The 27,693-nt window shown below is 38.4% G+C and overlaps 1 protein-coding gene across 1 annotated transcript in view; it reads right to left on the reverse strand.

Annotated features, from left to right (window-relative positions):
* UGGT2 (UDP-glucose glycoprotein glucosyltransferase 2) overlaps positions 1-26,087 on the reverse strand; it is a 137,580-nt gene extending 111,493 nt beyond the window's left edge. Inside the window, exons 1-6 of the mRNA XM_040267273.1 lie at positions 25,885-26,087; positions 19,462-19,544; positions 11,477-11,607; positions 9,012-9,124; positions 4,412-4,586; positions 1,142-1,238 (exon numbers count right to left, since the gene is read on the reverse strand). Coding sequence (XP_040123207.1) covers positions 1,142-1,238; positions 4,412-4,586; positions 9,012-9,124; positions 11,477-11,607; positions 19,462-19,544; positions 25,885-26,036 — 751 coding nt within the window. The 5' untranslated portion in view covers positions 26,037-26,087. The remainder of the gene's footprint in view (positions 1-1,141; positions 1,239-4,411; positions 4,587-9,011; positions 9,125-11,476; positions 11,608-19,461; positions 19,545-25,884) is intronic.
* Positions 26,088-27,693: the final 1,606 nt, after the last annotated feature.

Here is a 27,693-nt window from a genome sequence, read left to right on the forward strand (position 1 = left end):
GTAATTTTCTGGTAGAGTCTTTAGTGTTTTCTATGTAGAGGATCATGCAATAATACAGAGGTTGATCTGTAGCACACTCAGTAGGAGGGACTAGAGCTAAGCTGTAACCAGAGCAAGGCCTTCAGGACCAGAGCTTGAATAGAAAAACAAAGCTGAAGCAGAAGCAGCATCAGAGAGCATGTAAAAGAATGAATTAGAAATTCTTCACCAAGAATCGGGTATAAATAAATTTCCAATGAGCCAGGTAATAAAAGATTTCCATAAGAATCTGAAAAGTTCTTTATTGTTTTTAGGTCTCCAGATTCTTTCATCTAGAGCATGCATTCAGTACACAGAACATAGATAATGGATTGGTAGATTGCAGATCTAATCAATCTAACCAAATATTCACAGGACTTTCCCATCCCATTTTTTTTTTTTACTTTATTTTACTTTACAGTACTGTATTGGTTTTGCCATACACTGACATGAATCCACACGAGTGGATGTATACAAGTGCTCAATCCTGAACCCCCCTCCCACCTCCCACCCCATATCATCTCTCTGGATCATCCCCATGCACCAGCCCCAAGCATCCTGTATCCTGTATCCTGTATCGAACACAGACCGGCACTTCGTTTCTTACATGATAGTATACATGTTTCAATGCCATTCTCCCAAATCATCCCAGCCTCTCCCTCTCCCATCCCATTTCAAAACAAAAACACAACACAAAACTAACTTTATTAAAAATAAATACTTCAGACCAAGCTTTGTAAGGCAGTGCTACCAATGAGTTTCAGGTTTACCATGACACAACCCCTTTAGATCCGCAATCTTTGCCCCCAGGGGATGATTAGGTACATCACAGGCCAGTCTGAACTGGGTGAGCCCCCTCGTAGTCATAAGCACCCTCACCTATTGCTTCTACACATCCTACATGTAGTATCAATTTTTATATGTTGCTGAAAATGGGAAGCCATTGAATATAACCAAAATAATATGCTACTTCCAATTTTTGAAACTTCTGAGAGCATAATAACATGAAATACATTTTAGTTCAAAATTAAATTGCCTCCAGACTCAAATTAACATGTGTAGGATTAAATGGAAGTATGTAACCCTCCAAATTTTTTTACTCAAATATAGAGAATAAACTTACTTTTGACTTGAGTATCATCCAATGCTTTGTATTCTGTACTCTTAATTGCTAGCTCCACACCATAGCCAGATAAATACATTTTCTGTGAGGATGGTTTCTGTTCAAACACATTTTTAAAAAAAAAAAAAAAAAAAGAGAAAATATTTTGTCAACCGCGGCTTTTGAATTCAGAATGACTGTATGTTGGGACATGAGGGTAAATCATTAATACTGAAGTTTTTAATCACTGTGAAATACTGCTATTCAGGGGATATTTATATTCTCTCTTGAGAAAGTTTATCAAGGAACTAGAAACTTGTTGATGACCACTTCTTTACTTTCTAAAACCTTTGTCATGACACTAATGCTTTAATTACTCTTTTACAATGAAAAAAGTATTGGATCTTTTTCTGCTATACCATGATAATTTTGCCATCTTTCCCATGAGTTAATTAACAGAGGATCCAATACAAGTAAGTTTTGACAAAACTGTACTCTTTGGGGAGAACTACGCATTTCCTAAACCAGTAAGTGCTTTCATTTGCTAGTTGTCTGGATGGAGGGCAACTAGAGTGTCCCCAAAAGCAAATACTGGAAAGCAGAGGCAAAGGGAACAAAAAAACTCAGTGCCTTGAGCAACCTATTCAGTTCTTTCTTCATGTTTCTCGATGACTAAAATATACCAAATGCCACAGGTTAGCACCTATCCTTGCAGTGAGAGGTCACAATTTGCCTAAAACTGAATTGTCTGAAGTATCTGTGATCAGAATTTGGTACCTTACTTTCTTTCACCTTATATATTAAGGGAAAACATAAAATGTACTTCTAGAAATTACCATATGAAGAAAAAGAAGTCATATTTTTTAAAAAAGTAAGCAACTTGGATGAATACATGTAAACTTTTTAGAAGATATCTAAGGTTCTTTCTGGCTTCTAGACTGAATTCTTATCAGTTGTGCCGTAATCATTACCATTTGGCATATTCTTCCATGGGTTAGAAAACCTGTTTAACCTAGTACTTAGCAAACTCCTGTGAAGATGGACTGATGTTGAAGCTGAAACTCTAATACTCTGGCCACCTCATGCGAAGAGCTGACTCACTGGAAAAGACCTTGATGCTGGGAGGGATTGGGGATAGGAGGAGAAGGGGACAACAGAGGATTAGATGACTGGATGGCATCACCGACTCGATGGATATGGGTTTGGGTAGACTCCGGGAATTGGTGATGGACAGGGAGGCTTGGCGTGCTGCGATTCACAGGATGGCAAAGAGTCGGACACACTGAGAGACTGAACTAACTGAACTGTGAAGATGTTATGCCTTGGCTTAACTAAGGTCTGCATGAGGGCAGTTTTGCAATTCTACACATGACAGAGGAAGAGGCAGACAGCAAATGGAAAGGAAATCTTAATAGTATACTACTCTTTTCTCTCTTCTTTCCTCCCTAAACTTCCCCCAAGCCTTAAAAATAAGTAAGTATACAACCTGAGTGACTATTCCTGGACTATTTTATTTTCAAATAAGATGATGTAAGAATTAGCTTCAGATATGCAGAAAGTGTTTTTGCTGCCCACACTAAAATTTAACTTGCTAATTTCTCAGGCACATGCTATAATAAAAGATAGCATGAGAAAACTGGGTTGTTTATAGTAATCTGGCAAAGTTTAAAGTCTTTTAAAGAGTTTTCAATTTCATACAGCTCAATTTAAAAATACATTTTGACTGTCCACTCAAAAGACAATTAGTTGGTGGCTATGCTCTAAATTCACATATCTTGTTATAGTTCATGAAAGAAATGCAATTTCACATAACCAATTTCCATCATCAGTTCTGGAACAGTATTAGCTCCTCGGTAATAAAGATAAATGTTCATTAATTTCATATTTACTTTCTCTATTTGAAAATGCATTAATATAAAAATCTGAATTGTAGTTGAATAACTTTGGATTTGCAAACCAAAAATTCTCACAAGCTAAATCAACTGTTGAGAGGAATCTTTCTTCATCATCCTATTTCTTCTTTCCCTACAAAAAAAGCATCTGTTCAAAAGGTAGCATGAATAAGTCTGTTTTTATTAGAATTACATGTTGACTAGATCTACAGTATAATTATTTTGGATGCACAATATGTAATTAATTAAATAGGTTATAATTTGATGCTACAAAGTACCCATATAACTGTTGAGTATGCTTTCACAGGAGTATATTTAATGGTCACATTCTCCGAAGAACAGGCTGGGACACTGATTCTTAATAGATGAAAATGCCACCCAGCAGGAGCATATTAAAATCACTTGGGGACTTCTTTAAAAAAGATAAACATATGCTGTAATCTCACATTCTTTTTCTGATATAACTGACATATAACATTGTATTAGTTTACGGTGTACAATAAATATAATGATTTGATATCAAATCAAATCAAACCTCTGAACAACACAGGTTTGAACTATGTAAACCGCATTGATCTAATTATACATGGATTTTTTCCCCAAGTATAAACTACACTATTACATAATTCTTGGTTTGTTGAACCTGCAGATTCTGAACCATGGATACAGAGGAGTTGTATATTAATACTTATGAATATTTTGGGAAGTGCAAATTAAAACACTCTTTCCATGTTTGGAATATGAAATAAAAAAGAAAAGTCCTTTTAAGGGCCATTTTAGTGTGTGAGGTGAGAGTTTTGGTTGCATGTGTGTGTTGGTGGGGGGTGGAGGTGTTAAATAAAATCTGAGCTGGCATAGTAATAAGTTCTATGAAGTCATTAAAACTAGAATAAAGTGGTAGAGTGTTATAGCAGTGAGAGTAGGGAGAGTGGAGGATAACACAACACATTTGATCTGAAACTTGAATAAGTAAGCAGCCTTTCAAACAGATTGGTTTGCGAGCATTCCTATACAACGCTCAGCACAATGAACTAATATATACTATCAATATATCAAGTTAGATTTCCTCATTATAATACACTTTCATTAAAAATAACTATGTTTATTAGTCCTACCAAATATTATACATCCTATTGTTGTATGGTTTTGTTTTTTATCCAAGTTGTAAATCTGTTCCAGATATATATATGATAAGGGAAAAAAACATAAACAGGATACTTTCCAGAAAAGACACAGAATCCCAATATATTTTTCCACATAAAATTCACGTGATAGTTGTGTTATCAGATATAAGTATTCTAGGAAAAGTTATTATGTAAAATCTAGTAGAGAAATTATAAAAAGTAGTTATAAAAAAGTTTTTATAGCCAAAGTAATCTTGAATGAAGCAAGCATGTACCTGAATGTAATGCCGAAGAACATAAAGAACTTCCCCATTTTGAGCTTTTTCAGACAACACTGTGTGAAATTTACGAAATGCTCTTGTACCCATTTCTGCATAGAGAATAATCACTGGTAAATTCTCTTTGTCTGTAGGAAATTTGTGATCTCCTTTAAACAGATAGGGTCTGGGCCTAAAATGAAAACAAAACACAAACAAGAATTGAAAGTAAAGAGCATATGAGAAATAAATCATGAAACCAAAGAGTAGTCCCTCTAATCTGCCAGCTGGTCATCTTCCAAGTGGCAGACCAGATAGGTAGGCCACTGGCAACAGCCCAGGGTCAGTAAAAATGTAGCAAGTTTCATTAGGGGTCAAGGATTCTTCAGTGATAAGAGAACTGCCTTGAATTCTGCCCCCATTTGCTTTTGGTTTTACATAGATGCAGCCTGGATGAGGGCTTTCCAGGTGGCATCAGTGGTAAAGAACTAGCCTCCCAATGCAGGAGACATAAGAGATGCAGGTTCGATCCCTGGGTCAGGAAGATACGTAAGAGAAGTAGGTTCGAGCCCTGGGTCAGGAAGATGCCCTGGAAGACGGCATGGCAACCCACATGAGTATTCTTGCCTGGAGAATCCCATGGACAGAGAATCCTTGCAGGCTACAGTCCATGGGGTCACAGAGTCAGACATGACTGACACAACTTTGCACACACAGAGCCTGGATGAAAAGCAGCAGAAACCCTAAGACACTATCAACTTCAAACTGAGCTGAATGTATCAATAACTTGATGCAAGCCTTAAGGGAATAAGAGAACTGAGGGCCCCACTGAGTCAGAGATTTTACTTCAGGTAAGGGACTGGGGCACGTGCTTTGTCCTAAAGGAGAACTACTGCCCCTTTGCCATGTAACCCTAAGATCACAAAAGGTCAAAGTAACAGTGCTCTTGAATATACTATTTCCACTTGTAAACATCAGATAGTAGAGTTACAAGGCTTCCGGAGTCGGTTCAGTTTCAACTAAAGCTTAGCAGTAGTTATCTTTTTAAAAGGGGTGTACTTGATGGCTGAGTCAGGCAGGTGGTGCTGTTGTACTCGGAAACTGCATTCCTGTGCATTCAGGCAGCCATTCAGTCTGTAACTGAAGTTGTGATTTCCTCCTCTCCTCCTGGGATTCTATGTTGTTTCTGTTGGACCACCTGGGAATGTACTACATGTGGTAGTCTCCCAATGAGAGCGTCTCTCTTTAGACTTTATGAGCGTTCACATCACTCAAAGCATATACATGTACAATATCAATACCAGTTCCAGATTCAGATGTGGGAATCAAAACAGTAAAAATAAAAGTACACTGAATTGGCCTAGTGTGAATGCTAAGTCGCTTCAGTCACGTCCAACTCTTTGCAACCCCATGGACCAGAGCCCACCAGGCTCCTTCATCCATGGGATTCTCCAGGCAAGAATACTGGAGTGGGTTATTCTCCTCCAGGGGATCTTTCCGACTCAGGGATCGAACCTGCATCTCTTACATCTCTTGCACTGGCAGGCGGGTTCTTTACCACAGCACCACCTGGGAAGCCCAAATTGGCCTAGAGATCATTTTAATTCCCTTTCCCATTATGCGCATCTTCCAAACCGCATCAGTTGAGTCTGGGTGCCTTTTCCTAAAGTAACAAAGACCTAAAACTCCGTATGAGGAGCTACAGTAGCAGGTATCAGAAGACTGCTATCACCCAGCCAGAGGCACAGGGAGTGAAGAACAGCAGGGGGAGAGAGAGGGGGCAGCAGGAAAGAAATTCAAGTGTTGAGCTTTTGTCTCCCCAACCCACGGGGGCCCTTGTCCTTCCTCTCCCAGAAAGCCATGTTGTCTGTCAACATCCCACCCTTGTTTCTGAAACCGTCAAGAACTGTAAAAGGGCTGTGGCTTGGTTTCAGCCTACTTACAAAGTAATAAGTTGGGCTTCTGTCATGCCTCATGTCTGGCAGAAGTCCCATGTCTGGCTGAAGACACGAGACTCATGTCAAAGACAAAGAACTTTATTGCTCAGGGCATAGCAAGCAGAATGAACATTACACCTATTCCCTAAGTTTCACAACAGGGTGTGTGTAACAAAATATGGACCCAGATGGATACTACACAAACAGTGGGTGTACAAGAAACACTGTACCTGGGAAATCACCATTTTATAACGAGCCCACTCTTCTTTTCAAAAGCAAAATTTTGAAATTTCTTTTCAAAATTAGGAATTATGTAATTCCTCAAGGTTGCTCACTACAAACACAACCATGAAAAATGGTTCAAGTAAAAAGCAGTCCAGATCTTGCCTTTTTTACTTGTCAGACCCAGCAAGAATATGCAGGAATTCACAGGGTCTATGGCAAGGTGCCTCTCCTAACAGCTTGATGTTAACCTTGTGTTAAATCTTAAATTAATTTAGATTTAATATCTAAATATTAAATATTTAAATTTTAGTTTCCATAAGAAAATTGAAATATCAGACATCAGAAGTCAGAAACCAATAGCAACTCTAAACTAAAAGTTATCAAAATTCCCTTTATAAAAAAAAAACCACATTAGGGCAGACAATTTTGGAGTCAGTCTATTAATGCTTTAGAGGAATATATAACTCCCATGCTAAATTAACTCTTACAGAATAACATGGTTGCCTAATTCACTATATGAAGTTAGAATAACATTAAAATTGGCATAGTTTAAATAACAGCTAATCTCATTAAAGTAGAAAAATGAGCCTTAATAAAAGCATAAGCAATCAACAAAAATACCACACCATTAACAAATAGTTTTCCCTAGCAACACAGAGAAGGTGTAATAGTTTAAAATATATTACATAATATGTCCAAAGAGAGAAACTTTGAATTCATCTTAATAGGTAAAAAACAGTTCATAAAATAAAACAATTATTTCTGATTCTAAAAACAGAGAAGAGTATAAAACTTCAAAGTTTTAAAAGAAGGAGTGAACAGAAGACATGTTATCCACTGAGATTTGATATAGTAAACATTTAAATTCTTTAAATTAACTAATAGATTTAACATAATTCTAATTAAAACTCTACCCAGGTTTTTTAGGGAGTCAGTTTGACAGGAGAAAAAGGACTCTAATGTTAGTCTGAAAGCATCAACAAGCTCAGAGCTAAGAACTTTTTGGAGGTGGGGAAAAAGAGCAGCTATGAAGAGGAAATTGTCCTGTGAGACACTGGAATAAATTATTAAAGCAATAAATACTAACAACATAGCACTGTTACAAGAAACGTAACAGTATAAAACAAACAGTTATAAAATATGAATATAATAACTGACTAGCACCTGAAGGGAGGAAAGATCTGACCGGATCCTTGCCTTCCTATGAAAATAAATTATACATATATTAAAAGTTTAAGGTAAAATAAAAACTTTAAGAAAGCTACCAGAAAATATTAGTAAAATCTCTTACTCAGGTTTGGAAAAAACTGTCTCAGTATAAAAACATACACACGTAAAGGAAAAATCAGGCTACATAAAAGTTTCCGTATATTAAATTAATATGAAATATAATATTTGAAAGATTCCAACAAATAAGTACTAATATGAATTACTAAATATACATTACTGTCTAACATATAAATAACTCTTTCAAAATTAGAGACACAACTTTAATACTGTTTAAAGTATAAACAATCAGGCAGTAAAACACCTACTGGTAGGTACTACTCTGTAAAAAAATCACTACTAAGTTAATAATCTCCTCCTTACTTCTCATATTCATTTGCATTAAATACCTAGAAGAAGAAAAATGTTTTGAATAGTGTTTATAAAAAGGTAATTCTGTAATTTTGTTATTAATTTTTAATTTCCAAGGTATACATTCAATTTATATTTAAAGAGATATAGTCTAGATAAATCCACAGTTTTATATGTTTACAGGCATACCTCGTTTTATTGGGCTTTTTGCTTCATTTATTGCACTTCACAGACAACTGCATTATCACTGAAGGTTTGTGGCAACTATGTTGAACGAGTCTATGGTACCATTCTTCCAACAGCATTTGCTCACTCCCTGTCTGTGTCACATTTTTGTAATTCTCTAACTCTTGCAGTATTTCACACTCTCCTCCAGCAAAAAGATTAAGACTCACGGAAGGCTCAGATGGTTAGCACTTTTTAGCAATAAAGTGTTTTTAAATTAAGGGATGTACATTTTTTAGACAAAATGTCATTTGTACACTCAACAGACTACGGTTTAGTGTAGACGTACTTTCATATGCACTGGGATACCAAAAACTTCAAGTGAATTACTGCAGAATTCACTTTATTGAGGTGGAACTGAAGCCACAATATCTTTGAGGTCTGTATTTGAAAAAACTAACTTATGCATATAAAATATCTCTCTCATGTGTTTTATGGTATTTTGGTATCCTAAAATCAAAAGCTAATCAAGACAAAATATTGAAAGTACTTATGTATTTTACAGAAGGACTTAAGACTAAGATAAATATTCAGAGCACGTTCTTTTAAACACATTCTTAGAATATTACAATTTTTATTGCAAGAAATTTCTATTTCAACCCTCATCTCTCTTCATAAACTGTTCCTTTTACTATAGGCTATCATTAATTTACCTTGAAGCAGCCTTCTTCAGCAGCTTTTTAATCTCATTAATTTTACAGGTATATTTCTTATGGATAACCACAAATGCAGCACAACCATCTGGTGGGGGCTCATCAGCTGCAATCTAAGATTTCAAAGATGACACTTAGCTATAGTAGCTGGTAATTACAATATCATTTTTAAAACTCACACATTACTTTGATTAAAACAGCTTATCAACTATTAAGTTATTGCTCTAGTTAAAGTAAAAATATCTATACACAGAATCAAACAATTAAACAAAATCAACTTTATAGTAGGAAAATACGCTTTGAAATAGTTGAAAATGTCCCATTAAACTAAAATATTTATAGTTAATTTCAATGGTGATTTGTCCTCATTATTTCCTTATCTCAGTTCAGTTGCTCAGTTGTATCCAACTCTTTGTGACCCCAAGGACTGCAGCACAACAAGCTTCCCTGTCCATCACCAACTCCCAGAGATTACTCGAACTCATGTCCATTGAGTCGGTGAGGCTATCCAACCATCTCATCATCTGTGATCCCCTTCTCCTCCGGCCTTCAATCTTTCCCAGCATCAGGGTCTTTTACAAGAGTCAGTTCTTCACATCAGGTGGCCAAAGTATTGGAACTTCAGCTTCAGCATCAGTCCTTCTAATAAATATTCAGGACTGATTTCCTTTAGGATGGACTGGCTGGATCTCCTTGAGTTCAAGGGACTCAAGAATCTTCTTTTTCAATACCACAGTTCAAAAGCATCAAAACTTCAGTGCTCAGCATTCTTTACAGTCCAACTCTCACATCCATACATGACCACTGGAAAAACCATAGCTTTGACTAGAGCGACCTTCATTGGCAAAGTAACGTCTCTGCTTTTGAATATGCTGTCTAGATCGGTCATAACTTTTCTTCCAAGGAATAAGTGTCTTTTAATTGCATGGCCATGTGCAGTGATTTTGAAGCCCCCCAAAATGGTCTGACACTGTTTCCACATCTGTTTGCCACGAAGTGATGGGACCAGATTCCATGATCTTAATTTTCTGAATGTTGAGTTTTAAGCCAACTTTTCACTTTCTTCTTTCACTTTCATCAAGAAACTCTTGAGTTCTTCTTTGCTTTCTGCCATAAGTATGGTTATCATCTGGATATCTGAGGTTGTTGACATTTCTCCCAGCAGTCTTGATTCCAGCTTGTCCTTCATCCAGTCCAGCACTTCTCATAATGTACTCTGCATATAAGTTAAATAAGCAGGGTGACAATATACAGCCTTGACATCCTCCTTTTCCTATCTGGAACCAGTCTGTTGTTCCATGTCCAGTTCTAACTGTTGCTTCCTGACCAGCATACAGGTATCTCAAGAGGCAGGTCAGGTGGTCTGGTATTTCCATCTCTTTCAGAATTTTCCAGTTTGTTGTGATTCACACAGTCAAAGGCTTTGGCATAGTCAATAAAGCAGAAATAGATGTTTTTCTGGAACTCTCTTGCTTTTTCAATGATCCAGCAGATGTTGGCAATTTGATTTCAGTTCCTCTGCCTTTTCTAAATTCAGCTTGAACATTTGGAAGTTCACGGTTCACATACTGTTGAAGCCTAACTTGGAGAATTTTGAGCATTAATTTACTAGTGTGTGAGATAAGTGCAATTGTGTGGTAGTTTGAGCATTCTTTGGCATTGCCTTTCTTTGGGATTGGAATGAAAACTGACCTTTTCCAGTCCTGTGGCCACTGCTGTGTTTTCCAAATTTGCTGGCATATTGAGTGCAGCACTTTGACAGCATCATCTTTCAGGATTTAAAACAGCTCAACTGGAATTCCATCACCAACACTAGCTTTGTTCGTAGTTATGCTTCTTAAGGCCCACTTGACTTCATATTCTAGGCTGTCTGGTTCTAGGTGAGTGATCACACCATCGTGGTTATCTGGGTGGTGAAGAACCTTTTTGTATAGATCTTCTGTGTATTCTTGCCACCTCTTCTTAATATCTTCTGCTTCTGTTAAGTCCATACCATTTCTGTCCTTTATTGTGCCCATCTTTGCATAAAAAGTTCCCTTGGAATCTCTAATTTTCTTGAAGAGAGCTCTAGTCTTTCCCATTCTATTGTTTTCCTCTATGTCTTTGCACTGATCACTGAAAAAGGCTTTCTTATCTCTCCTTGCTATTCTTTGGAACTCTGCATTCAAATGGGTATATCTCTCCTTTTCTCCTTTGCCTTTCGCTTCTCTTCTTTTCACAGCTATTTGTAAGGCCTCTTCAGACAACCATTTTGCCTTTTTGTATACATCAAATAACTATAAAATTAATGAAATACTTAATTATATTATAATCAATGGTAACAATGAAAATATAATCAATGATAGACTATGGAACCAGGTTTATAAATTGTAGATCTTTTTTAACTAAAGATATTCATGTTAAGAAATTTATTTATGTTTCTAGTATGCTTCTTTGTCAAATACCGTCTGGGTATTTTTACATACTTGTTGAAACATCTGAATAGTTGGAGAGTATGCCCTTATAGAGAAAGCAAACTTTAAGAGATTGATATGTAAATTGTCCAAAAATTGTCCAGCTTTCTTCAGGATTAAGTTGTTGTAAGAATAATCTGATTCTGTAAAAAGAATTCAAAAGAAAAGGATGTTAGTATTTTATATTTCAACACATTAGCACATCTCTCAGCGTACAGCTAACTAAACCAATATCATATTTTAAGTTTGGAACAGAAGGTGTTACAGCAAAAGGGAAAATCAAGATCTCCATATTATAATTTACTTCATTTGTATCTTCCAGTAAAGTCCAGGCAATCGATACAAGCCCAGATGAAAATAATCTTGCCATTAAAATCTAAGTAGAAGGCACCAACATTCACTCCCAGGTTGCAGAGTTATAATACATGGATCAGATATAGGCCCTACTTAAAATTTAAGAGGAGATGAAGAACAGCATAGAACTATACACCATCTCTAGACCAATTCTTAACCTGCAATTAAAAATTATTTGTATAATTTTTTGTTTAATGCTATCCTTCCCATTAAGCTAAGCTGTTGAGGCAGGAACCTTTTCTAGTCTTTCAATTATATCTTTCTACTCTTGGCATACAAAATAACACATTTAATACATTCATGGAATTAATATTTAAGAAGTGAATAGACCTTTTCATTAAGGCCAATAGTACTTTCCTAACCCTGTATTTCAAAGAGTCATCATATGAGACTCGGTATGCTCATTCACTTCTACTTCAACAAACTACAGGTGATTTTTCAGGAAGTTATACCGAGTTCCCCTCCGTCAAAAAAAATAAAGCAAGATTTGCTTTGGTAGTAAGAGCAACACAAAAGCAACTAAAGAAGAGATATTATCTTTAAAATGGATTTTAAAAAATCCTAATTGCTACAGGGCCAATAACAGTCAAAATTTAATCACAGAACAAAAATCAGACTACATCAGTCAAAATGGATTGGTTTTACATGAAAATAGAGAACTGAGTCAACAGGAACAAATCTGAGTAGTACCAGGCAGAGACATCAAAATTTGTCAAAGGTCACTGTTAGTTGCTCAGTTCTGTCCGACTCCCTGTGACCCCATGGACGGTAGACCTCCAGGCTCCTCTGTCCACAGGATTCCCCAAGCAAGAATACTGGAGTAGGTAGCCATGCCCTCCACCAGGGGATCTTCCTGACCCAGGGACTGAAACCACGTCTCCTGCATTGCAGGCAGATTCTTTACCGTCTGAGCCACCAACTCTCTCTAATGTAGTAACAGATGTAGGATTCAGGGGTTTACAGAAAGAAAATATGTATTTTAGGCTTAACTTGCAATCATGAATGCATTGGACTATTTTATATTTTAGGTAATGTTTAAAAATAACTAAATCCTTGCTTACCAACTAACCTGCCAATAATGATTTTGCTCTTTCAATATCTTTAATCTTTAGTTTCACCTTTCACTCAGTTTTTTACATATTGGCATTTAATATACATAAATCACTCATTAAAAAAAAAAAAGCCACACCAGCACTTGATGAGTTAGTACTGGCTCATCTTATTTGCCTCATAGTCAATCCTGGAAATTTTAACAATACTTTGTCTCTATTCCTCAACTTACTATAGTGTTTCAATACTATACCAGTAAAACTGCTCTCAAACTCACTACTAATTCTTCTGTTGATAAAGGTTAATATTTATATTACTTGGTTCATTTTTAGTATTTGATAACATTGGGCTCCAAAATCACTGCAGATGGTGACTGCAGCCATGAAATTAAAAGACGCTTACTCCTTGGAAGAAAAGTTATGACCAACCTAGACAGCATATTAAAAAGCAGAGACATTACTTTGCCAACAAAGGTCTGTCTAGTCAAGGCTATGGTTTTTCCAGTAGTCATGTATGGATATGAGAGTTGGACTGTGAGGAAAGCTGAGGGCCGAAGAATTGATGCTTTTGAACTGTGGTGTTAGAGAAGACTCTTGAGAGTCCCTTGGACTGCAAGGAGATCCAACCAGTCCATTCTAAAGGACATCAGCCCTGGGTGTTCTTTGGAAGGACTGATGCTGAAGCTGAAACTCCAGTACTTTGGCCACCTCATGCGAAGAGTTGACCCACTGGAAAAAGACTCTGATGCTGGGAGGGATTGGGGGCAGGAGGAAAAGGGGACGACAGAGGATGAGATGGCTGGGTGGCATTACTGACTTGATGGAGTGAGTTTGAGTGAACTCTGGGAGTTGGTGATGGACAGGGAGGCCTGGCGTGCTGCGATTCATGGGGTTGCAAAGAGTCGGACACGACTGAGCAACTGAACTGAACATCTATCACTTATCACTCAACATGGCTTTCATGATACCACATTTTCTAGGTTTTTGCCTACCTCCACTGGTACTCCTTAGACTCTATCTCATGTTCTTTTTTGGTTATTTCTTAAACACTGGTATTCTTTATCTATTTTCTTCTCATTCTATCCTTTCTCCCTATAACTGCCACTACCTTCTTGGTGTTGCTAACTTTAAAATCCTATCTTTTAGCTTAGATTTTTTAACTTAAATCTCTCACTCATATCCGCTTACTGCATATCCTCACTTGGATATTCTACAAGCATTTAAAACGTGACACATCCAGACAGCAAACATTTTCCTACCCCAAACCTGGTTTTCAGTTATAAGTAACTAAGCTAGAAATGTCATAACCTTTTCTAAAAATCTTTCCTTTAAAATATATAGAGAACTTTACTTGTGTAGAAACTATTAAAATCTTTGTGGACTTTGAGAATTTTTATATGCTGAGAACATGGAAAAATGAAAATAGACTCTAGAGTCAGATAAACCTTGGTTGACATTTCTGATTCACCATACAAAAACAACACAGGTTAGCTAATTATCTTGAGACATTAATAAATACATAACTGTGGCAAAACCATACAAAATCATTTAAAAACAGGTTTCACTACGAACAAAGCTAGTGTAGGTGATGGAATTCCAGTTGAGCTGTTTTAAATCCTGGAAGATGATGCTGTCAAAGTGCTGCACTCAATATGCCAGCACACTTGGAAAACTCAGCAGTGGCCACAGGACTGGAAAAGGTCAGTTTTCATTCCAATCCCAAAGAAAGGCAATGCCAAAGAATGCTCAAACTACCGCGTAATTGCACTCATCTCACATGCTAGTAACGTAATACTCAAAATTCTCCAGGCTTCAGCAATACATGAACCGTGAACTTCCTGATGTTCAAGCTGGTTTTAGAAAAGGCAGAGGAACCAGAGATCAAATTGCCAACATCCACTGGATCATGGAAGAAGCAAGAGAGTTCCAGAGAAACTTCTATTTCTGCTTTATTGACTATGCCAAAGCCTTTGACTGTGTGGGTCACAATAAACTGTGGAAAATTCTGAAAGAGATGGGAATACCAGACCACCTGACCTGCCTCTTGAGAAATCTGTATGCAGGTCAGGAAGCAACAGTTAGAACTGGACATGGAACAACAGACTGGTTCCAGATAGGAAAAGGAGGATGTCAAGGCTGTATATTGTCACCCTGCTTATTTAACTTATGTGCAGAGTACATCATGAGAAACGATGGACTGGAAGAAATACAAGCTGGAATCAAGATTGCCGGGAGAAATATCAATCACCTCAGATATGCAGATGACACCACCCTTATGGCAGAAAGTGAAGAGGAGCTAAAAAGCCTCTTGATGAAAGTGAAAGAGGAGAGTGAAAAAGCTGGCTTAAAGCTCAACATTTAGAAAATGAAGATCATGGCTTACGGTCCCATCACTTCATGGGAAATAGATGGAGAAACAGTGAAAACAGTGTCAGACTTTATTTTTTGGGGCTCCAAAATCACTGCAGATGGTGACTGCAGCCATGAAATTAAAAGACGCTTATTCCTTGGAAGAAAAGTTATGACCAACCTAGATTGCATATTCAAAAGCAGAGACATTACTTTGCCGACTAAGGTCCGTGTAGTCAAGGCTATGCTTTTTCCAGTAGTCATGTATGGATGTGAGAGTTGGACTATGAAGAAGGCTGAGCGCTGAAGAATTGATGCTTTTGAACTGTGGTGTTGGAGAAGACTCTTGAGAGTCCCTTGGACTGCAAGGAGATCCAACCAGTCCATTCTGAAGGAGATCAGCCCTGGGATTTCTTTGGAAGGAATGATGCTAAAGCTGAAACTCCAGTACTTTGGCCACCTCATGTGAAGAGTTGACTCATTTGAAAAGACTCTGATGCTGGGAGGGATTGGGGGCAGGAGGAGAAGAGGACGACCGAGGATGAGATGGCTGGATGGCATCACTGACTCGATGGACATGAGTCTGAGTGAACTCCAGGAGTTGGTGACGGACAGGGAGCCCTGGCGTGCTGCGATTTATGGGGTCGCAGAGTCGGACACGACTGAGCAACTGAACTGAATTCAATGTTTAAAAGGTTTTAATATGCTGACACATAATGTAAAGTGTCCTCATGAAATAGCAGGAAACTAGCACCTGAGTTCAAAAAGTTAATGTTCAACATTTACACTTTGTTTTAGGCAAGTGTATCACTGAAATATTCTTCAGTGTAGAGTATTTAAAAGGCCTCATGGAGATTCAACAATCTAGAAAATTATAAGTAACTAAGGGTTTTAATGTATCCTCTAGGATAATGTCTTAAAAACAAATTCAGTGAAGTCTGATAGTTTTTAACATATTTAATTCCTCATATATACTATTTCTTCCTATGCCTAGCAAGATCAGCAATGAGGCGGCAATATGCATTTGACTCTCACCATTATGAACAACTTCAACAGAATTATATTTTTGTGTCAGTAATTCTTAATACAATTCATTTTAGCTGTTCAACCATGAAATACATACATCTCCTATGCTTGAGTTTAGGTATTCCTGAGCTTATATTCCATCTTGTTAATGACCTGCCTCGTCTGTCCAGACATGATGTTTCATTTAGGTATAAAATACGTTAATAAACCTAAGTGACTTAAAGGGTTCAAAAATTATTAAAGTAATTTTCAAGACAGCTTCTCCAATAGAAAATGTCACCAAAGAAGTCCATAAACATGTACGGAGAAGAAAAAATTTGAGATAGGGGCACTCAGGATTTTAAGTGAGAGCCAGAAAATCTGGTGTTTGTTTTTTAACTATCATGAAAACCGGATATATTAATCTCTTTTTTAAACCTCAAATAGCAAAATTAAAATTACTGTTCAGTCACATCTAACTCTTTGCAACCCCATGGATTGCAGCACGCCAGGCCTCCCTGTCCATCACCAACTCCCAGAGTTTACTCAAATTCATGTCCTTTGAGTCGGTGATGCCGTCCAACCATCTCATCCTCTGTCGTTCCCTTCTCCTCCCATCTTCAATCTTTCCCAGCATCAGAGTCCTTTCAAATGAGTCAGTTCTTCACATCAGGTAGCCAAAGTATTGGAGTTTCAGCTTCAGCATCAGTCCTTCCAATGAATATTCAGGACTGATTTCCTTTAGGATGGACTGGTTGGATCTCCTTGCTGTCCAAGGGACTCTCAAGAGTCTTCTCCAACACCACAGTTCAAAAGCATCAATTCTTCTGCACTCAGATTTCTTTAGAGTCCAACTCTCACATCCATACATGACTACTGGAAAAACCACAGCCTTGACCAGACAGACCTTTGTTGGCAAAGTAATGTCTCTGCTTTTTAATATGCTGTCTAGGTTGGTCATAACTTTTCTTCCAAGGAGTAAGCGTCTTAATTTCATGGCTGCAGTCACCATCTGCAGTGATTTTGGAGCCCCCCAAAATAAAGTCTGTCACTGTTTCCCCATCTATTAGCTATGAAGTGATGGGACCAGATGCCATGATCTTAGTTTTCTTAATGTTGAGTTTTAAGCCAACTTTTTCACTCTCCTCTTTCACTTTCATCAAGAGGCTCTTTAGTTCTTTGCTTTCTGCCATAAGGGTGGAGTCATCTGCATATCTGAAGTTACTGATATTTCTCCCAGCAATTTTGATTCCAGCCTGTGCTTCCTCCAGCCCAGTGTTTCTCATGATGTACTCTGTATATACGTTAAATAAGCAGGGTGACAATATACAGCCTTGACATCCTCCTTTTCCTATTTGGAACCAGTCTGTTGTTCCATGTCCAGTTCTAACTGTTGCTTCCTGACCTGCATACAGGTTTCTCAAGAGGCAGGTCAGGTGGTCTGATAGTCCCATCTCTTTCAGAATTTTTCACAGTTTGTGGTGATCCACACAGTCAAAGAGTTTGGCATAGTCAATAAGGCATAAATAGATGTTTCTCTGGCACTCTCTTGATTTTTCGATAGTCCAACAGATGTAAGCAATCTGATCTCTAGTTCCTCTGCCTTTTTAAAACCAGCTTGAACATGTGGAAGTTCACAGTTCATGTACTATTGAAGTCTGGCTTTGAGAATTTTGAGCATTACTTTACTAGCATATGAGATGAGTACAATTATTTGGTAGTCTGAGCATTCTTTGGCATTGCCTTTGTTTGGATTGGAATGAAAACTGACCTTTTCCAGTCCTATGGCCACTGCTGAGTTTTCCAAATTTGCTGGCATATTGAGTGCAGCGCTTTCATAGCTGCATCTTTTAGTATTTGAAAGAGCTCAACTGGGATAAATACAAAACTAACAATCTCCCATTGCTTTACAAGTAGACTTCTAAGTGGTCACAGTTTATCTACTCCTGTTGTCTCTTCTGCTTGTCTTCCTTTCCCTAAGATTTCACTAAATCCTGTCATCCAAACTCAACTCCAGCACTTCCCACTGGAAAGGCTGTCCTGTTCTCTGAAATATTGACCAGGCACCTCTTTACATACTTCCATGTTATACCTATCCATCCCTAGTAAAGCTGTGATCACTTACTAGTACATGTAGCGGTTTCCATCATATTACAAGGTTTGGAGAACATAGATCACATTCATTCATGTTTGTATTCTCAGTATATAAAGCAGCGCATACTGTCTCTCATGATTCAAATAATGATTACTGAATAATGAAGGTTTTTAGTAAGTTTTTTGAAAGAGTAAATTACTTGTTTTTGGAAATAATTTCAGTTTAAAATATTAAAGGTATGTCTGTTCTCTTATCTTAAGCCAATCTCATAAAATCATAAAATTGTTGAACTTAAAGGCCACTTAGCAAGCCAAACAAGCTCTAGTAAATGAACACTTAAACATTCAAAACCATTGTTCATCTTACATTTACACTCAGGAATAAAATCCTAAACTACTTAATCATCCTACTAAGAAGTTTTCTCTGCTTAAAAGGCAAGAAAATTCTGTCTTGAGGGGTTTTATGTTAACATCATTTATTCTATTCTCTGTAGAGACAGTAAACTAATCTTTTTCTTTAACCTTTCCTTATAACAATAATTAACCTTTCAGCCTCCACTGCCAAAATCTAATTTCAGCATCTGATATTCCCTAAGAAACACAGTAATAAACACGTGTTCATTCTAAAACTATGTATGTATGTGTGTATGTGTGTGTGTGTATATATATATATATAGGTATAAAAAGTAGGAATGATTAACTCCATTTTCTAAATGATGAAATGAAAGTATACAGGTTATTTGACTTGTTAAGGGCAAAAATTAAGAATCTCTTTAAGAGTTCAGGAGCAAAAGTATTATGGCAAAAAAAAATTCTTTTACTATTATTACATGCAAAACTAATACTATTTCAAAGAAATCTAGGTAAAAAGAAAACCATAATTCAACAATTTCTATTTCTTGATTATAATGTAATAGCCAGACGCTGCCAATTATAAAAGTTTTCTTATAATAAAGTATTAAAACCTTATACATTGGGAAATGGATGATTAGAATAGTTTCCATTAAAATATCTTCAAAGTTAATATTCAGATTTACTAACCTAATTAAGTATATACACTTAAACATCACCATTAAAAACAATAAACATGTCTAACATAGGCATAAAAATATATATCTGGAAAGTTGAAATACGTACATCACCTACCTGTTTGCTTATAAATTGCTAATTCTTGTACAGTTTCCAAAAACTGCCAAAATTTTTCATTACTTTCTTCTGCTATAAATTCACTATTAAAAATAAAAGTAATCAGTTAATAGCTAGAAATTTAAAAATGATTTTGACACTATAAAATGTATTTTAGAGCCAAATTACAACTTCTGGTAAAAACCAAAACTCCCAAAACTAAAGTTACCAATTTCCAGCTACTGTAATGCAAAAAAAGAACACATTGATGATTCTTACCTGAGTTGTCATTCTAAACTACAGGCATATAATCATAACTGGAAAAGACTATATGACAAATTACTTTTGGTTTTTCCTCTTTATTAGGTAAAAAATGGATAACTTATTTTGTTCTCTATGTGAAATGCCCTGAGAAGTAAAACTTAATGGCAATATAGGGTTTGATCCCTGGGTCAGGAAGATCCCCTGGAGAAGGAAATGGCAACCCACTACAGCATCCTTGCCTGGAAAATCTCATGGACAGAGGAGCCTGGTGGGCTACAGTCCATGGGGTCAGAAAAAGTTGGATACGACTGTATTGACTTAGCATGCATGCATGTGTAATGCCCTGAGAGGTATAATTTAATGGCAATACAGACAGTGTTATATAAAAGTAAAAAGGTGAAAAACAGATAGCCTATTTTTCACAAACAAAACCTGGTCTTATAACCATCTTTAGAAAGCAATATTATTATTTTTATTTAGCTACCTATTTGTGTAGACAATTTTATTTCAACAGAAAATACCTTAATCAAAAAATTAACAGAAAATTGGTACACTGCATTAGGTCTTTGGCATGGAAACCCCCCAAAAAACTGCCATTTATCCAAAGAGCATAGGTAAGAAAAAATAGCCAAAGCAATGTAAAGCCTTTTGGAAATAGTGAAATAAGTGAAAGGCTATTCAGTCTTGTTTGGAACAAAGTGCAAGACACCAAAAACAAGTAGATCTAACTATTTAAACTAGAAAGGATACAACCATCAAACAGACGGTACGGATTCTGCTATTGCCCACCTTATCTTTTTTTAGTCTCAGTAAAACTAATGATTAATATAAATGGTAAGTATTGAGGACATCCAAGACACATGCAAAGTTAACTAATTCTTGTGAGTCTGAGATGGTCAGTAAAGGCAGAAAAGGAAGTGAGAAAACTGATTAATTCATCAACATACTAAACATGGCAGACATATGAATTTAAAGCAGTAACTCCAAGGCAACCCTTATTATTAATGGTGTCCAACTCAATGGCATTAAAGGCAAACAAACAAACAAACAGGCTAAAAGGAGAGGAAACTACAGGAAACACTAAATAGGATGTAACCAAAAACTGACGGTAGAAAACCTTTAGAAAAGTAGAGCACAACAATATTACCTAACTGACTTGACCAAACACTATTGACAATACTCATATATTGTGCAACTATGGGGAAAAGATTTCTTCCATATGTCAGAATTTATACATACGAGTATGATCCTTCATAGTAATCACCTTACTAAAGTATTTCCTTACAATTACTCCTTCACTATACCACTGCTCTAACGCTTTGAGAACTCTTCTTGAATTACTTTCATGGACAATTTGCCAATCACCACTCTTAGAGGAGAAAATATCCTTGAGAGACCATCTAAATCAGCATCTCACCTTCCAAAAATGTAAGTTATTACTTTGGTCAAACTTTTTAAAAGGAAAAAAAAAATCCAAAATTCTGGTATTTCCAGTTTTTTTTACTTGTTTTATATAATATTTAGCACCAAATAACAAGGTTTCTTCCCAAAAGAAGAATTTTATCTATTCTAACATAGATTTTAAAAAATTTCCATAGAGGATGATTTTACATGTACTAAAGAGCCAGACAGTAATTATGTGTTATTTCAAAAAATATTTTCAGTAAGAGCAACAGCAGTGGAATAAATACAGTTTAAATGTTTAAGTTGCAGTATATGTGTTGAAAATTTTAGTCTCACCAGCCTATAAACATCCCTAGCAAATAGTACTAAATGTCTTAGGGCTTCCCTGGTAGCTCAGCTGGTAAGAATGTACCTTCAATGCAGGAGACTCCGGTTTGATTCCTCAGTCAGGAAGATCCCCTGGAGAAGGGACAGGCTACCAGTATTCTCAGGCTATCCGGCATTCCTGGGCTTCCCTGGTGGGCTCAGATGGTAAAGAATCCGCATGCAATGTGGGAGACCTGGGTCCCATTCCTGGGTTGGGAAGATCCCCTGGAGGGAGGCATGGCAACCCACTCCAGTATTCTGTATTTCTGCCAATAGTCTCCTCAAGACAATCTAGCCTTTTTCTACCACACCTCTCAAAACTCTTCCAGCTTCTGTCAGATTCAAAAGATAATTCTACATTTTATGTGTTTGTTACAGCAGTACCCTACTTCAAGGTACAAATCAAATCAGTTTCCTACTGCTGCTATAATAAATTATCAAAAATTTGGTGACTTAAAACAACAGAAACTTATTGTCTCACAGTTCTGGAGAAGTCCAAAATCAAGGTATTGGTAGGGCTACGCTCCCTCCAAAGGCTCTAGGGGAGAACCTTCCAGGTTCTGAAAGCTTAAGGTGGTCCTTGGCTTGTGGCTACATCAATCCTATCTCTGCCTTTATTCATATGTCTTCCTCTTCCTGTGTCTTCTCTTATGTATCTTATAAGCGTATTGGACTTAGTACCCATCCAGATCCATAAGAATCATGTCTTAAGACCCTTAATTAGATTGTCAAAGAGCCTTTTTCCAAATAAGGTAACATTTACAGGTTCCAGGGATTAGGATGTGGACATATCTTTTTGGAAGCCACCTTTCAACCCACTACAAGTTATGGGGTTGGTACATCAGAGTGGAGCTAGACTGTGAAGAACCTAAGGATGCTCCTTAGAGCATCCTATGGGAGTTCCAGTTCTCAGACTCTTGAGGCAAGTAGAAATTGAAACACTCCAACTGCCAGTCTAATACTGGAAGAAGTTAGAATGATTTGGAACTGAGTGTGAGACCATATCCACGCAAAGTATGGAAGAAACTGGGGAAAAGGTAGAGGAACAGGACATATTTTAAACTAGAATATTTTGTTTAATAAAAACTGTTTTATTGTAATATCTATACATCTAAATATCTATATATTGTAACATCTATACAGATGTATCTATACCACAGAAATTCAATGGATCATAAGAGACTGATAACTGCTAAGTTACTTCAGTCGTGTCCAACTCTGTGTGACCCCACAGACGGCAGCCCACCAGGCTCCCCCGTCTCTCGGATTTTCCAGGCCAGAACACTGGAGTGGGTTGCCATTTCCTTCTCCAATGCATGAAAGTGAAAAGTGAAAGTGAAGTCGCTCAGTTGTGTCCCACTCTTAGTGACCCCATAGACTGCAGTCTTCCAGGCTCCTCTGCCCATGGGATTTTCCAGGCAAGAGTACTAGAGTGGGGTGCCATTGACTGCTATGAACAATTAAACAACAAAAACCTGGGCAGCCTAGAAGAAATGAATAAACTTCTAGAAACATACAACTTATCAAGACTGACCCATGAAATAGAAAAATCCAAACAGACTTCTTATTAGTAAGGAGACCGAATCTGTAATCAAAAGCTTCCCAATAAACAAAAGTCCAGAACCAGCTAGCTTCATTGTTGAATTCTACCAAACATGTATGACAGAAACCAACACAATATTGTATAGCAATTATCCTTCGATTAAAAATAAACTTAAAAAATAAAGAATACCAATCCTCAAACTCTTCCAAAATAAAACACTCTCAAACTTGTTTTATAAGACCAGCATTATTCTGATACAAAAACCAGAAAAGGACACAATAAAAGAAAATTAAAGGTCAACATTCCTGCTGAACATAAATGCAAAAATCTTCAACAAAATATTAGCAAATTGAATACAATACATTAAAAGGATCATACACCATAATCGAGCTATTCCAGGGAGGCAAGGATGGTTTAATACCCACAAATATACAAATGTGAAACAACAGATTAACAAATTAAAGATAAAAATCACATGATCATCCCAATAGATGCAAAAAAAAAAGCATTTGAAAAAAATCAGTATCAAGATTAAAAACTCAAAATGGGTATAGAGGGAATATCCTCAGCATGTGCTGTGCTTAGTCACTCAGTCATAATCTGACCCTTTGCAACCCCATGGACTGTAGCTTGCCAGGCTCCTTTTGTCCATGGGGATTCTCCAGGCAAGAAAAGTGGAGTGGGTTGCCAAGCCCTCCTCCAGGGGACCTTCCCAAAGCAAGGATTGAACCCAGGTCTTCCGCACTGCAGGCAGATTCTTTACAGTCTAAGCCACCATGGAAGACCAAGAATACTGGAGTGGGCAGCCTATCTCTTCTCAACATAATAAAGGCCATATACAACAACAACAAAAAACCAAAGAGATGGGCTTGTCTGGTGGCTCAGTGGCAAAGAATCCATCTACCAATGCAGGAGACATCAGTTCCATCCCTGATCTGGGAAGACCCCACGTGCCGCGGAGCAACTAAGCCCGTACACCACAGCTATTAAGCCTGGGCTCTAGAGCCCAGGAACTAGAGAAAAGCCCATGCAGCAAAAAAGACTTAGTAGAGCCAAAAATAAATAAAATTATATATATATATATATAATTAGATAAACATAAAAGATAACAAGTGTGGTGAGGCTGTGGAGATAAAGGAATCCATGTGCACCTTTGCTGGTTATGTACCGCCACTATAGAAAACAGTTTGGAGGTTCATCAAAATTTTTACAAACTATCATATCACCCATCAATTCCAATTCTGGGTGAAAACACTGTAACTAAAATACAGGCAGTCCTATGTTCAGTGCAGCATTATTTACAATGGTCAAGATATGTTAACAACCTAAGAATCCACTGAATGATAAATGAATACAGAAAATGTAGAGACAGGAAGATGGCAGAGGAGCAGGTGAACGTGGAGGGCATCTCTCTCCATGGATGCATCAGGAATACCCCTTCAGACACAGAAGGGTTGAAGAACATCAGCTGAGAGTGGGCAGGAGTCCCTGACCACTAGAAAGGAATATACAGATCCAGGCAAAATTTGGCAGGATGAAAGAAGTGGAAGAAAAATGAGAGTGAGCAGGACTGCACCTGCACACTGAAGGGTGGGGGACCCGAAGCAGCGGTCAGTTCCCCATATCAGGGAAATTGTGTGGGACACTGGAGAAGCATTTGGGGCTGTTGGAGTGCAGTAAATGTACACACACACACACACACGAGTATTATTCAGCCATTAAAAAAAAGAAAATACTGCTATCTGTGAGAACTTGGACAGACCTGAGGGAATTTTGCTCAGTGAAATAAATCAGAGACAAATACCCTATGAAATCTTAAAACAAACATAACACAGTAAGGAAATGAGCTCCTATACAGGGAAGAGATTGGGTGCCGGAAGCAGGGAGGTGGGAGAAAGGAGTGAAGGTGGGCAAAAGGTGCAAATTTTTGGCTACAATATAAATAATCGGTCATGGGGATGTAACGTACAGCATGGTGACTACAGGTAAAGAACTGCATATTGGAAAGCTGCCAAGAGAGATCTTAAAAATTCTCCTCACAAGAAAAGAAACCTTTGTAATTATGTGTGGTGACAGATATTAACTGGACTTATGTCCATGGTGATAATTTCACACCATGTGAACACATCATCAAATCATTATGTTGCACACCTGAATACCTTACATAAATTATTGCTCAATTTAAAAAATCTTTTTTCGTATCTTATATATGCAACTTCACGGAGGAGATGAAGACTCTTCGGAACCAAAAGCTATGGCTCTGGTGAAGTATTAATACAAAAGCAACTGGCATTAAAACTTCATGCCAACAAAACAAAACAACTTCATGCCGGTTAAAAAAGGAACAAAAATTTTCAAATTTTGTTTAACTGCTGAAATACTAAGATTAAAATTCATTATCTCCCAGTTTTGTTTCTCCACATAAGGTACATGATACCTTATGCACTAACTCCAGCTGAGGAGATTCAGAAAGACGTCAGAGCTTTGGGACGCTCTCTTCTCCACAGAAAGCCATCGTATGAAATATGGTGCTTCAAATACCCGTTCCTAAAAACTAGAACTGCCTCCATCAATTGCAGAGCTTGCACTAAACGCCACAGTCCCCCTCCCCGTCTTCCTTTTCTCTCACGTAAATGCTAAGAAAATCCAAAGGAATTAATAGTTTTCAAACCCGTGGGTGAGGCAAAGTAGGAATGGCGGGGAAAAGGAGTCGCAAGTGAGTGCGGCGCCCAGGGTAGCAAGGGGAGGAGGTGATGCTCCGAGGGTCAAGCGCCCGAGGCGCCGTCGAGGTCCCGGGGCGCCCATAGCCCCGCCGCACCCTCCCCTCCGCGCGGGCTCGGCGGAGGGTCCGGCCCGCATTCCCTCACCTGGCCTCCAGCAGCAGCGGGGTCTCCGGCCACTTGGCGGCCAAGTGGGCCGTCACCGCCTTGGACGCGGAGACCGTCCGGGCTCCGAGCAGCGAGAGCCAGAGCGCCGTGAAGCCCAGGAGCAGCCGCACTACGCCGGCGGCCTTTGCCATGGTGCGGACAGGGAAGCGCAAGCCCCTCAGACCCGGCGCCCTCAGCCCGCAGCCGCCACGCTACCGCCAGCTCCTCCCGTCGCGCGACCGCTCACTTCCGGTGGGGGGAGCGCGAGTCCGTTACACGGGCCGGGGCCTGGCGGGTGCCGAGCGCATGCGCCGAGCGCTCCGCCGCCGTCCCGGGAGCCCCCGAGGGCGGACCCCTGGGCCACGTAGGTGCAGGGCGGCGCCGGAGTGCTGGGCTTGGCTGGTTCCCTGGCGGGTCCCGCCACCGGGACCTTAGGTTCTCGGATCGAGGATGTGGGACACCGGGAGAGGAGACTGAAGTGGGATTTTGGCCGACTAAGTGTGGCTGAAGATGGCAAAATCTGGACGCGAAGGCAGGAATCAGCGTGGATATTAGCCACTTTACATAGGCGGAAAAGAAGGCCTGCGAAAAGTTAAATACCTCCCTCGTGGGATTCTCAAATTTTATTGCATATCTGAGTCACCTGGTAGAGCTTTTAGACAACCCGTTTCCCAGACCACACCACGCACCAGTTACAGGGGACTATCTGGGGGTGAGATTCGGTCTTGGATAAATAGTATTTTACCCGGCCTTCCCGCCAGGTGCTTCGAGTGTGTTCGAAAAGCAGTGACATCACCTGGAGGGCTTGTTAAAACGCAAGGTGCTGGGTCTCATCCCAGTGTTTCCGATTCAGTAGGTCTGGTGCCGGGGTCTGATAATCCGCATTTCATAGCCATCAAGTTCCCAGGTAATGTTGATTCTGCTGTCTGGGAGCTGTGCAAAAGCCTTCGTCCTCAAAAGTGTTCCACATACTTGAAGCGTCAGCATCACCTGTGAGCTCATTAGAAATGCAGAATCTCAGGCCCCACCTCAACCCTATTGAATCCAAACCCCTGGCGTAACAGGCACCTCACGTGATATCTGTGCACATTAAAGTTTTCAGAAGAGCTAGTTTAGAGAAAAAAAAAAAAAACATGAAAATGCATAGATAGTTGCTCTTGTTATTATCATCCAAAATCATTATCAGCTGTGATTGAAACTCACTTTCAATCAAGGACTGTCTGACCCCGCAAAACTCTTGAATTTAGTACATCCAGTTCAATGACAAAGCCTTGGAGCAGAGTTAACTGTTTTTCCAGTAGGTATGACTCAATAACTCAAAATATTCAATTTTATTTAACTGGGCAGAGGTGGAGCCTCAAGATTCTGGCTCCTAGTCAGGAATGATACTTTTTCTATTCAGAAGAAAGTAAATTTATTATATATATTACAATATATGGTAAATAGAAGCAGCAGCCGGGATAACTAGTTTAGGGGTTGCTCGTGGTCCATTCCTTTTTTTCCACTTACTCTTTTGCACTATAGGGAATCTGGGTCTCTCCAAGTTGCTGAAACATGATCATTCCACTTTTTCTTTTCCCCTCATCCTTCTAAGCATTCTGGTTCCTTGGAAGTCCTTGCTCTGGAAATTCTATTCAGGTCTCACTTCCTGAGGTTAGCCTTCATTTCCTGATTTCTCCCACTTGATATGATCTATCCCTCCTCTAAATTCCCACAAGTTCTTTATTTTAACAGCCATATACCACTTATAATTCTCACTTTAGAATTTGAATACAGTGCTTATTTATTCTCCTCCTAGAGATGATATAT

Source organism: Oryx dammah, unplaced genomic scaffold, assembly GCF_014754425.2.
Source record: "Oryx dammah isolate SB20612 unplaced genomic scaffold, SCBI_Odam_1.1 HiC_scaffold_24, whole genome shotgun sequence".
In the NCBI taxonomy this organism is placed as follows: domain Eukaryota; kingdom Metazoa; phylum Chordata; class Mammalia; order Artiodactyla; family Bovidae; genus Oryx; species Oryx dammah.